This window comes from Sebastes umbrosus, chromosome 1 (genome assembly GCF_015220745.1).
Source record: "Sebastes umbrosus isolate fSebUmb1 chromosome 1, fSebUmb1.pri, whole genome shotgun sequence".
In the NCBI taxonomy this organism is placed as follows: Eukaryota; Metazoa; Chordata; class Actinopteri; order Perciformes; family Sebastidae; genus Sebastes; species Sebastes umbrosus.
The window spans coordinates 33,825,310-33,838,671 of record NC_051269.1 but is presented as its reverse complement, the minus strand read 5'-3'; the positions used below and the strand labels follow the sequence as shown (position 1 = coordinate 33,838,671).

Genomic DNA, 13,362 nt, shown 5'->3' with positions numbered 1-13,362 from the left:
TGATAATTGTATCATTTCTACTTGTGCATTTCAAAAAATCTATTACTTTAATTAGACTCGTATGTACTGGGGATTTCATGGTCTATAGACACGCAATCTTATTAAATTTAGATTTATGCCACAGTTATTTGTCCTTGTAAGCGGTCACCTTTAATTTATTTAGTAGCACATTAAAAAATAACATTAAAGGGCCCATATTATGCTCATTTTCAGGTTCATACTTGTATTTTGTGTTTCTACTAGAACATGTTTACATGCTGTAATGTTAAAAAAAACCTTTATTTTCCTCATACTGTCAGCCTGAATATGTCTGTATTTACCCCTCTGTCTGAAATGCTCCGTTTTAGTGCGTTTTGACGGAATTGCAACAGAATTGTGTTGCTAGGCAACAGCTTGGGTCCATGTGTACTTCCTGTCAGCTGATGACATTGACATACACTGCAACCAGGAATACAACTTTCACAGTATTCATATAGGACTTAAGCCTGCTTTACAATAAAAAAACATGAAAATCTCACTTTTTTATAATATGGGACCTTTAACAAACAATATCAATAATAACAGAATATGCAAAGGAGGCCAAAAGCCTAATTCAATTCAATTTATTTTTATATAACGTCAAATCATAACAGAAGTGATCTCAAGACCCCTAAAGGTTAATCACCCAGTTTTGATTCAAACAATAAAATAAAATGAAATGTAACTGATAAAAATATAAATTAATAAAAATAATCCGGCCCCGGATAAGCAAAAAAGAAGTCTCACACAGATAAGAAAAGTAAATAATTATAATAGAAAAAAAATCCAAGAAAATAACTAAGACTAAACCTTAATTAAATGTCTAAAACAAAGTGTTTTTGTTTAGATATTTTTTAAACACTGAAAGGGACTGACCTGGGAGCTGATTTACGTTGTTCCACATTATGGGTCCGATATATTTGAAAGAAAATTGACTGAGGCGGGTTTTAACAATAAAGAACAATAAAACATTTTTTTGTTTATTTAGATTTGTTAATGTTTCATAGTAAAAATGATGCCGATATATCTTAGTGATCCTACTAACATTTGGCAGAAATACAGCCATTAAAAAGCAACTCTGTCCACACTAGTTGTTACATTACTGTGCTGACTTCTGTGGGATGAAAGGTTGAAGTCTGTTGAACCTCTGACCACCACACCCATGATCAAAGTGTCAAGTGTGGTCGGTTGTACTCAGCTACATCACTGCTGCACTGAATGGAGAGATCATGTAGTCACAAGCAAGATGGTGATTATATCATGGCAAGATAGCCTTAGAAATCTGTCTCAAATGTCAACTTGTGTAATGCAAAAAAAGGGAGAAAAATCCTCTCAGTCCAAAAAGCACTTTCTTTAGCTTGTTTCATTGAAAACAGACACATTTTCATTGATTAATTTGTCAATATGTATGTTGCATTTAAAAAAAAACCTGCAAATGAATAACACACTAGCAAATTCAGACACACATTCGCCAATTTGACAGCATATAGTATGGAGCGTATACAAATGCTCCATGTTGCAACACCAAATCATGCTTCTGTTGTTATTGTCACCTTGAAACTTCTTATGTTTTGGTTGCACAACTAGAACAGTGTTTACGTCTCATGTAATAATGACTGGCAAGTTTCCAAAAGCAGCGGCCTGCAAAATCAATGGTTGTTAACATGTAAGCAAAAGAGCAGTGGTTCAGATGGGATAAACATATGTGGACCTGACAGCCAGCTTTTGTAACTTTCCACTGTGAAGTCCAGATAAGTGTGACAATGTCAACAAAGCTCTGCTTTTTAATCAATACCTTCTGTTGTTTTGATCGTTTCCCCCACTGCCCTTCTCTTGTTATTTAACGTGAACATATATAACACAGCAGTGTGCAGTAAACATAGTAAAAAAATGACCAGGAACAGAATGACCAGTTGTCCATGAAACAATTATACATATACAAATGGCAAGATTTTAAATAATCTCTACACACTTACATAAATCAGCTAACAGACTGATCTATGTAATATATTTTGCAGGAGAACATTTTTTGTGAGGAAGTTATTGTTATTGTAAAACCTGCACATCTTGCAGATACATTCACTGATAAAGCATTAAAACTGAAACAAAACATCCATGTCTCAAACTGAGTCGTATATAAGGGAAGACTATGATAGATTTTAGAGCTGCAACGACTAATTGATTAATTGTCAACTATTGAATTAATCACCTATTATATATTATAATCAACTGTTTTGATAATTGTTTTTTAGTAATTTCTTGTGAAAAAAATAAATAAAAATACTGTGAAGGATCAGGATGAATAAAATGTATTTTATACACCTGCAATGACTTCAAGTGTTTTGGTAATATTACATTAAGTCTACAACACTATTGGATTCATTTTAACTAAACATTAAAACTGCAATTAATCGATTATCTGTCAACTATTAAATTAATCGCCAACTATTTTAATAATTGATTAATCGATTTGAGTAATTGTTTTTAAGAAAGAAAAAAAAAAGGAATAATTCTCTTCTGGTTTCTTTACTCCTCTATGACAGTAAACTGAATATCTTTGCGTTGTGGACAAAACAAGACATTTGAGGACGTCATCTTGGGATTTGGGAAACACTGATCGATATTTGTCACCATTTTCTGACATTTTATAGACCAAACAACTAAGCAATTAATCAAGAAAATAATCAACAGATTAAACTACAATTAAAGTAATTGTTAGCTGTAGTTATAAAAGCTCTTCCTTACAGATGTGCGTCCACAAGGAGTACTAGTTAAATTTAATATTATGTATCATACCTTTTTTTTTTGTCATATATAGGATGCACATTTCTCCTCATTTGGCACAGTTAATCTTTTAAACATTTTTCCATATAGGTATCCTCTGATAGCCTAATGCAAAGCTATTGGGGGATGGGTCTGACTGTGTGTGTGACGAGGGGGGTTGTCTCAAAGAGGCTATATAAAATTGGACAAATCCCAATGGGTATGTGTGACAGAGAGAGGGAGACACACACAAAGAGAAAAGAGTTAGAGGGGGAGGAGGAAGAGAGAAGGCAAATAGTCAGAAAGAGACTTGTTTGTGTACTTTACTGTGTTGACATGAGAGGAAGCACCTCATAGATTCTTCAACGGAGTGGGAAGTTGATCTTTATTTTTAGCTAAATTAGAAACTCTAAAAATAAAAGGGAGTAAGGAAGAAAAGAAGAGAAAAGGAAGAAGAGATGAAGGACTTTGTGCAGTCAGTAGAACTGGGGGTCTCTCAGCGGAAAAGACTCAACGTAACTCGACCCAGAGTTTGGCTGAGGAATGAATTTGTTCGTGTGGGACTTGCTGAATCTCTTTGCACATATGTCATGATGGTAAGAAAAGCTTGTTGAATTAATGAATGATTTTTAAACTGCCAGCTCTTTATAGCCATCATTCTGGTGACAACTTCACTTTATATGAGCTTTTCTCTGTGTTTTGACATTGTGGCATGCTTATCTGTAACAACTATGTACCATTAATTATTAATGCCATGTTCTTGACCCTGATAACATGCCCCCTCTGACAAACACACACACACCCACGAGCACATTTCAGTCACATGATGGGGGATCGTGGGTGGGGATTGGTGGCTTCTAGAGGGTGAACCAGGAAATCTAGTGTTACCAAAGGAATGGTCAGGCGGCCGGCCACATTGAGCGGGCTGGTAATGTCACATGTTGTGAGTCAGCTGTTACAATAAATCTTATACTTGGAAGCCTGGAAAGCATTGCTGGGAATAAACTAAACTCACTCTTAACCTGAATACGCACGACTTTCGTATGAGGAACCACACGTTTCCTGTTTCCTGAATGAATGTTCTTCAGCGTCAGCTTTTTTTTTCCACTGAAAGAGTTCATTTCAGTTCAGCTTCTTTCACCGTAAACATTTCAGAACAAAACACTCATTCACTCACACTCTGGCTGCCTGGCTGACACACTAACTTAAAGGACCAGTGTGTAACATTCAGGGGGATCTACTGGCAGAAATGGAATATAATAATAAGTATGTTTTCTTTAGTGTATAATTTATTTTTACCTTAGAATGAGCCATTTATGTCTACATAGGGAGCTGGTCCTCTTTACGGACCGGCCGCCATGTTTCTACTGTAGCCCAGAACGGACAAACACTGTGTTAACTTTTCCTGCTTGGGCCGCAGTCGATAACGTTACTCGCTCCAGAGTTAACCTCTGTTGGTCTTGAGGAGCTGCAGCACAAACTGCAACTTCCGCTGTACATTCACTTGTCTTCTGCTGACTTGTTCGCTCACATCATTCCCACTTCCCACGTACACACACACACTACACACTGGCTCTGCTATTTTCTAAATTACCTACGCTACTCATACAACAACTGACTCCAGACCAACACATTCTCACTCGCAACTCGCCAAGTACCGCTGCTTGGTCAGTGCCCCTTGGCATCGGAGACTGACGCACGCGGGGAATGAAATGTGAATTAAATGTCCATCATTCTTTTTGCTACATTACGTGGGCGGCAGTGGCTCAGAGGTAGAGCAGGTCGTCCACCAATCGGAAGGTTGGCAATTTGATCTTCCAGTCACAAGTCGAAGTGTCCTTGAGCAAGAAACTTAACCCCGAATTGCTCCTGAAGGCTGAGTATGAGTATTTAGATTACATCCTGATCGGCAGGTTGGCACCTTACATGGCAGCCTCTGCCATTAGTGTATGAATGTGTGTGTGAATGACGTGACATGAATGAATGACTAGTTGTGTAAAGTGCTTTGAGTGGTCGGAAGACTAGAAAAACGCTATATAAATGCAAGTCCATTTACCATATCCTGTTTTCTGGAATGATTTCCCTAAATCAGACTGTCTGGAAGTTTCCCTTGTATGTAGTTTGCTTCTCTTTAACTGTCGCCTGTGCACAATTCCTTCTCTCTGTGTCCAGGTGTTTGGCCTGGGGTCTGTGGCCCAGGTGGTGACGGGACAGGGAGAGTTCGGACAGTACATCAGCATCAACCTGGGTTTTGGACTGGGTGTTGCTATGGGCGTTCATGTTGGAGGGAAGGTCTCAGGTATGACAGCTGACCCTTGTACACACTAATATCAAGATTCCTTAAAAGTCATCACATGTATCATCTTGTGGCAGCCGCCCATTCTCTGGTGCTTGCTGTCATTTACCTTTTCCCTGGTGTTTTTTTGGTTGAATTGCTGAGTGATTAGAGGGTTATTCAGTTCACCTGTTGCGCAAGGTGTGGGGACTGGCTCTTAAATGATAGTTGAGAGCAGCTTGGTGCATTCCCCTCTTGGCCAATCAGGGTGTAACGACGCCCTTTCTGTAGGGCTTAAAAGAGGAGAGAAACTGCACACCCAGTGTCCTTCTGATCTCTCCTTCACTAAATGCAACATGTGTTATCAGCCAAACCAGAAACTCTGGTCTGTTTTAGGCCCTTTTGAGATTCGGTGCTCTTTGTGTTTTGTTTATTGAGAGAATTGACTATCCTAGTTGGGGAAACAAAATAAATACCATTCAATTGGGTTACCTGCACTAGGACGATTAGGTGCTAATTGTGCAAGAATCTGGCTTGCCTCACGATAGCCTAACGCCTGCAGGCTTTATTTTGTTATTCTAGTCATTTGTTTATTTTCACTGAAACCCTTTTTACCCATTTCTTTTAGTGTATTTTATTTGGGGAAACTTTAAAGGAGGGTAAAAATAAAAATACAAATATTTCAGTTTCCTTAATTGTTTGTTATTGTAGAGGCATTTGTTCATTATTATTATTAAGGAGGCATTTTATTTTATATTATTATGTGGATAGGAACTGTTTTTCAGTCTTCTGCCTGAACAACTACAGTCTGGGGAAATCAGTACCGCCACAATCTGACACACATGTCTTATGCTTTATTGCTCCACCAGGGGCTCACATGAATGCAGCAGTGTCATTCACAATGTGCACGTTTGGCCGCCTTGGGTGGAAGATGCTGCCTCTGTATATTTTTGCACAACTATTGGGGTCATTTCTGGCGGCGGGGACAATCTATGCTGTCTATTATGGTGAGGGCACATTGCATGTTCAGCACTTAACACCTGAATCTTATACATTTACTTCTCCTTGCCCGTAAATCATTGCTGTATTTCCATATTGTTTCCATATGCAGACGCCATACATGACTATTGTGGAGGAAACCTGACTGTAATAGGAGTGAAGGCCACAGCAGGTATCTTTGCCACCTATCCTGCACCGTACCTCTCCTTGCTGGCTGGATTCATTGATCAGGTAGCCATGAAGCCGGATTAAAGGATTACAGCTATGAATCACTATCACATTCTACACTGTCCATTTTCTTTGTTACACACAGTTATCTATGTGCTGTTTGTTTTGTGTGCATGCCAGGTGTTTGGCACAGCTATGCTGCTGCTTTGCTTGATGGCTCTGTCCGACCAGAAGAACAAGCCGGCCGCAGCGGGCAGTGAGCCCGTCGCAGTGGGTCTCCTGGTGCTGCTCATTGGCATTTCTCTGGGCAGCAACAGCGGCTATGCTATCAACCCCACCAGAGACATCGCACCCAGGGTCTTCACTGCCATAGCAGGCTGGGGGCCCGACGTATTCAGGTACACAAGGAGGATGCTTTGGCTTTTAGAGGAGGATTTGCTGTATGGCTCTTGAACTTTAGGGGTCAGTCGAGGACGAAACATCTAGGTTAATTATTAAATGACCTGTGTAGTTTGTCCACACACATTAAGAGGGTATTACTAGTTGTTTCTAACAATGCAAATGGAAAAACTGTTTTATTTAAAGGTCCCATATTGTAAAAAGTGAGATAATCATGTCTATTTTTTATTATAAAGCAGGTTTAAGTGCTATATAAATACTGTGAAAGTATTGAAGCGCTCACTCCATGGAGAAATACACAGTCTGTATTCAGAAACTGTACCTTTGAAACAAGCTGTCAGGATTTCTGTAATTTTGTGATGTCACAAATATACAATATATAGCCGGTTCACAGTTTTGAACTTGCCGTATTCACACCAGAGCTGCGGTGAAGTGCGGCCTGCAGCGAGGTGCCATGCAACGTCTATGAAAAGCTGCGTCGGTCGCTCCCGAGCTTAGCATGTTGCTGCTGTTGTTTGATTCCAGCGGCGAAAAGCAACCAAGCTAAAGTTGGGAAAACGGCGAAGTGCGGCCAGAGAGGACCTGCAGCCAATCAGTTAACAGATCCTGTGACTCCTGTGACATGTTGACCTATGTTACAAAGAATTTCTTCCTGCCTGAAACCCATGAACACCCCACTTTATTTCCAGTTGCAGTGTATGTGAATGATATCAGCTGACGGAAAGTAAACATGGACCCAAGGTATTGCCTAGCAACGCAATTCCGTTGAAATGTGCTAAAACGGAGTGTTTCAGACAGAGGGTGAATATAGGCATATTCAGGCAGACAGTATTTTAACATTACAGCGCGTAAACATGTTCTAGTGGAAACACAAATTACAAGTATGAACCTGAAAATTTGCATAATATGGGGCCTTTAATATTTTTGCAAAAATATATATATTTTTTATCCCCCCCTGTCATTTTCTATCATCACAGCAGTTATTTGTCTTTATCTGTGCAGGGCTGGAAATGGCTGGTGGTGGGTGCCTCTAGTTGCCCCCCCTATTGGAGGAGTATTGGGTGCGGGGCTCTACAGAGTCTTGGTGGAAATGCACCACCCTCCCGTCTACGAACAGGGTGAGGGGTCAGTGGAGAAGTTTGAGGAGGAGACCGCCCCACTGGAAAAACAGGAAAACATCTGTGCTAATGCGTATGTATGAGACCCCCCAACTATTTACAGCGTACGGCCTGTAAAGGTATGTGGATGCAGTCGAAACATTCCATGACGACGAAGGGTTAAAAGGAAAATAGACCAAAAAACAAATTGCTTGGATGGAGGACAGAAGGACTTTCACAATAAGAGAGACTGGCTCAAATAAGGGTTTAAACAAGCAATTTGAAAAGGAGTCTGTTTTATGTAATTAATTTCATCATCAACCATCGTAACTCAACTAAAAGTTTCTGCAACACATAGAAAATATATTAGATATTTTAAATCGTGACGCTGACATCTATGCTCCAATCAATGCTAGTTATAGTAACTACATGAAGGACAAAAAGGTTGAAAGTTAAGACACATTTTAATGAATGGGAGATGAAAAAAAACACACTTCATGGCTCGTATATTTCATGTTTATATTATTGAGGTAATAGCAGCTGATATAACCTTGGAGACAACATAAATATCATCCATCATAACAATCAACAGGAGTTCATGAGATTACAGTGTATGTAAAGAAAAGTAAACAGCCCCCCTACATTGCACTTAAATAAACATGTCTTTAGGAAAGTAAAGTAGGAACAGCAGGAGTTGCCTCCTCACAGCTTGACAGGGCAGCTGCAGCACAACCAAAGATAATACACACATTCATCTTCACAACAATCCAGTGCACAGCAGCCTAAAGCTAAAAAGTGGAAATGTGTCTTGATTAACTTTGTCGGGGCTCCAAAGTACTTGAACCGAAAAGTTAATCCTAGATATCTATTAAGTCTGCTCAGCGGTGTACTTTTGGCATCAAGAGCCCTAAATGGACGAAGCTATAGCATACTTTATATCTCTGAAATGCTGGAATATAACCCCCCTCACATCAGTTCATTAATATGGAGTCATTAGAGCAGATGTCATTATTTATGTTTGTGAAGTTAACAGAGGGAAGCAGCATCAGCGAGGCACTGCAGTGATGCAACGGCCAGTTAGTCACTTTTTACTGAAGCCTATAGCTTGATGGTTTATTGTCAGTCTTTGATAATGTAACATGTAAAAAGATTTGCATGCTCTCGAAAGTCTTGAGGCATTTAAGGCTTCCGTCGAATGCATACAGCAGTTTCCACTGACGCTCGAACATTTTCAGGGAATCATGACATCTATTTCTTTCTGTAATCATTTCATATTGTAGATACAAATCCGTCAACCATACAAGCACTTTTACTGCCACAACTGAAACCGACACTGTATTATTTTCATTCTTACTGTTTCATTCAGTTTTACAGTCACATAAACATAGAAATTTGTTATTTACCTATTTTTCTTTGAAAATTGTATATATTATATATATATACTGTATATTATTGTTGTATGATATTGAAATATTTAAAACAACAAACCAAGCCTAGTGATATTAACTACAGATATAAACTGTGTCCTTATTTGTTACTACATGTCAGGATTATTTGTCATGTGTCAGCAGCACATGATCATATTTTATGAAATGGCTGCTTTTAATGATTTTTACCACTAGGTGTCACTAGTTAACAGTGTTAAATGAGGCTTTGAAGCATCTATTGGTGATGCCATTGGCTGGAAAGCCTCAGCGTTTCAGAAAGACCTCATTCTTCTATCACTTAGCAGTGAAGGGTAAACATAAAATGATCATGGTGTTCCTTGTGTTTTTGAAATGTATGACAGGCCAACACTTTTACATGCCAAGTTGCCTCCACCAGCTGGTATCACTTAAGCCTTGTGTTGGAAAATGCTGGTTATGTATCCGTTTAGACATGCAGCTTTCCAAACTTAGTTTCAGACAACATTTTCTCATGGAGCTGCTAACAAACCGAATCCAGCCAATGGTGGAATTGCAGGTGGCTCCTGTAAGCCATGCTGGTTGTACAGACAGTAAAGTTGGTTGAAATGTTTTCCTTGGATGGGAACATCCTCACCGCTTTCCCCCACTGTGTCTTCCCGTGCTGCCTTGGCTCTTTGCAGCACTCCCTAAGGTGCACTGTGTCGACTGCTTCTTCTTGGGGACGGGTGTCTTGGCTTTGCCTCTGAAGGCCTTTGTAGGATCCAGCTTGTTGAGGTGGGAATCTCCAGCAGGATCGGCAAAGCTGAGCTCGCTGCTGAAAGTCAGCGGCTGGTACAGCGATGCCCACTGCTGTGGAGGGAACAGGAGGTAGATAGTTTAAAATGCTGTTTGTAGTTATGTGGACTCAAAAATAACCCTTACAGGAAGTGAGTGTAACAGTAGGGACTCCACAAAGGAACTGCAAGAACTCCCACTACTTGCATTCCCAGGAACATTTGGGGTACAATGTGTAGAAGTATAAAAAACATTTTCGTGCTTTGTGTAAGTGTCTTAAAACTATCATCTTGCTAAAGTGTTAAATCAGCCAACATTGCAGTATACTGTGAAGGATCAGGATGAATAAAATGGATTTTATACACCTGTAATGACTTCAAGTGTTGTTAATAATATTACATTAAGTCTGCAACACAATAGAGGGATGCAGGAATGAGTGCACTTTCGGTTCCCTCGTCTTGAAATCAGTAAAGTCTGTGGTTAACACAAGCTTTAGAGATTTAACGTTTTGTTCCACGATATAACATACGTCAGTAAATATCCCACTTGTGAATTTTGAATCTTATACGTGTCTTAAAATCAACTAACAAGTGGCTAAATGAGACTACTAAAAGTCATCACACCGACTCGTCCGCCTTTACAGCCTTGTTGTGTATACTCGCGTTCATGCGACCGTGGTGTAGTTCGTTTATAGCCTAACGTTAGCTTTTTACCTCTGGCGATTGCATCCATGCTTCAAAAATCATAAAAGTGATGTTCATTTGTGGAGATTATCTTGCTGAACAAAACGTGTATGTACCATGAAAATTTGTTTGCCACAGAGCTTATCTTCTGCAATAATCCAAAACACAATGGAAAAATCCCATTTGCTTTTTGTTGTGGGAACCAGGGCGATGCAAACTTCCTGGTTGGCCTATAAAAATATGTCATCCCTGGAGCACTCTATTGAATACATTTCAAATTAACATGGTAAAAAAAAAAGACAAAAAAAAAGAAGAAATTGAATAAACAAAAGTAAAACAATGTGGAATATTAGATAAAAGTTCTGCAGTTACTGAAAGTTTTGCAGATGTCATTTAAATCACAACACATGGCCTTAGAGAGAGTGATGAGACACCTTGGCCTGGGGACTCGGGCCATATGGGGTGAAGGCATACTGCCACTCGGGCAGACCCAGGTGAGTGATCATCAGTCGGTAGTAGGAGGTGAAGGTTGCGGTCAGTAAATGCCAACACAGCGAGCGGTCAAGGAACCAAATCTCACTCTGCTGGGCTACCACACCTGGAAAATACCAACAACTAAATGATGCAACATTTATTTTAACATAGATCATACTGTATATTTATGTCTAAATAACTTTTTTAAATTTAACATTGTTGTTTAGAGAAATCATAACAGTTACAATACAAACACAATACCTGGAGTGCAGTTTTTGTAGACTAGACACACTTTTCCATTCCCGCCACAGGACTCCAGCTCGAAGATGCGGCTCCGGATATCAAAGTGGGGTGCAGCGGCGGGAGCGTGCCCCGTCCCTGGCAGACAGAATTAATGAGTCTTGAATAAATATTTACTTTCCAATCAACATTTCATTCATTAGGCTGTTTTCTGCACAACTGAGCACACAAACAGACTTAATGGAAGTTGACATGCTGTAATTGTTGAGTCGAGCCCACATGAGGATCTGACAGGTGAGGAGATTTACCACTTTCTGTGTCGGTCTCTTCCCAGTCCAGGTCGGCCAGTGATGGTGCATTAGGTAGAGCGAATAAAGATACTGGTTGGAGGAGAGGGCACAGCCTGGTCACACTGTTGATCATCATGCATCCTAGGGGAACGCACTCATCTGAAAAGCACACAGTTATGATGTGTCTTTTTTGGTGAAAAGAGCTATTTGCATTTAACTGTATCATGTAATCTTAATAGTAGCCTTTAATTTAAAGGTCCCATATTATAAAAAAAGTGAGATTTTCATGTTTTTTTTATTATAAAGCAGGCTTAAGTCCTATATAAATACTGTGAAAGTATCGAAACACTCAATCCAAAGGGAAATTCACAAAGCCCGTATTCAGAAACTCTGCATTTGAAACAAGCTGTCAGGATTTCTGCCCATTCGTGATGTCACGAATATACAATATTTAGACCCTTGACACAATTTTAAATGTAAATATACTAAATGTGTCCCAGTTTATTTCCTGTTGCAGTGTATGTGAATGTCATCAGCTGACAGGAAGTAAACATGGACCCAAGCTGTTGCCTAGCAACACAAATCCATCAAAATGCGCTAAAACGGAGCGTTTCAGACACAGGGTAAATACAGGCATATTCAGACTGACAGTATGAGGAAAATAAAGTTTGTTTTTTAACAATACAGCATGTAAACATGTTCTAGTAGAAACACATAATACAAGTATGAACCTGAAAATTAGCATGATATGGGACCTTTAAAATAAATTAAGACTTTTGTGCAACAGAACATAAAACTAATGAGGTCACCTACTGTCAAGTTTAACGCTCCAGGTTAGTGTGAATCCATCAGTTGTCAGATAGAAATCTCGCAGGTCCTCTGGCAAAATACAAGTGTTTTTCTAGAGGAAGAAATACAGCAGGTTCATATGATAACTAATGTTTAAGCAGCAGATTTAATTTAGATGTTTAAGGTGTGCATTATTTCACCTGTTCCCATGACAGCAGGCTCCTCTTCTCTGCAGGATCCCTCTCCACAAAACGCACATCGACCACACCAGGCATGTTATCTGACAACACAACAGGGGGAAAACACATTAAATACATAATCAATCTGTCTGCTAGCTAACCTGAACATTAGTAGCTAGTTTCACATGATACACACCAAGTATTCGAGTAATGCCAAGCGTCAGTCTCTCAGCAACACCTTTAAACACTAAGCTTTCTTTTGTCTCTTCCATTTTGGAAGATCACACATTCACAGATTTGCACAAAACCCTGGAAGCATCCTCTGCAGCTGTCTGTCCTGTATCCTTCACCTCTCTCTCAAGAACTCAGCTGAGCAACACACACGCTTCTTCTTCTTCCTCTTCTTTAGTGTTTATTGGCAGTTGGCAAACCAGTTTATAGGTGCATTACCGCCACCTACTGGACTACTGGAGTGTGGAGCAGTAGATTGGCAGGAAAAAAAATAAATTTAATAAAATAAAATAAATAAAATAAATAAAATAAATAAAATAAATAAAATAAATAAAATAAATAAAATAAATAAATATCAATAACAATAAAATAAAATAACAATAAAAATGAATAATTATTAATAATAACAATAATAATAATACTACCAGAAAAATGTAATTCTCTCCATTATTCCTGTTGCCCTTAAGTAATTAATTAGAAGACTGTGTACTTTGGCTCCCTGTCTCTCAGAGAATTGGTTTCAAAATACTGGTTTACAAAGCACTAAATGGTTTAGGGCCAAAATACATTTCAGAAC

The 13,362-nt window shown here is 39.1% G+C and overlaps 2 protein-coding genes across 2 annotated transcripts; one reads left to right on the top strand and one right to left on the bottom strand.

Moving 5' to 3' along the window:
- Positions 1-3,010: 3,010 nt before the first annotated feature.
- Positions 3,011-10,267, top strand: aqp7 (aquaporin 7). The gene is made up of 6 exons (XM_037776649.1): positions 3,011-3,377; positions 4,954-5,080; positions 5,926-6,063; positions 6,168-6,286; positions 6,404-6,621; positions 7,625-10,267. Exons 1-6 carry the CDS (start codon positions 3,240-3,242, stop codon positions 7,821-7,823), a joined length of 939 nt encoding a protein of 312 aa, XP_037632577.1. The 5' UTR covers positions 3,011-3,239; the 3' UTR covers positions 7,824-10,267.
- On the bottom strand, positions 8,948-12,958 carry tpgs2 (tubulin polyglutamylase complex subunit 2). Its single transcript, XM_037776661.1, has 7 exons — positions 12,751-12,958; positions 12,576-12,655; positions 12,400-12,487; positions 11,605-11,745; positions 11,318-11,434; positions 11,017-11,180; positions 8,948-9,974 (listed from the first exon to the last, which is right to left on the bottom strand). Exons 1-7 carry the CDS (start codon positions 12,824-12,826, stop codon positions 9,756-9,758), a joined length of 885 nt encoding a protein of 294 aa, XP_037632589.1. The 5' UTR covers positions 12,827-12,958; the 3' UTR covers positions 8,948-9,755.
- Between the last annotated feature and the right edge of the window lie 404 nt (positions 12,959-13,362).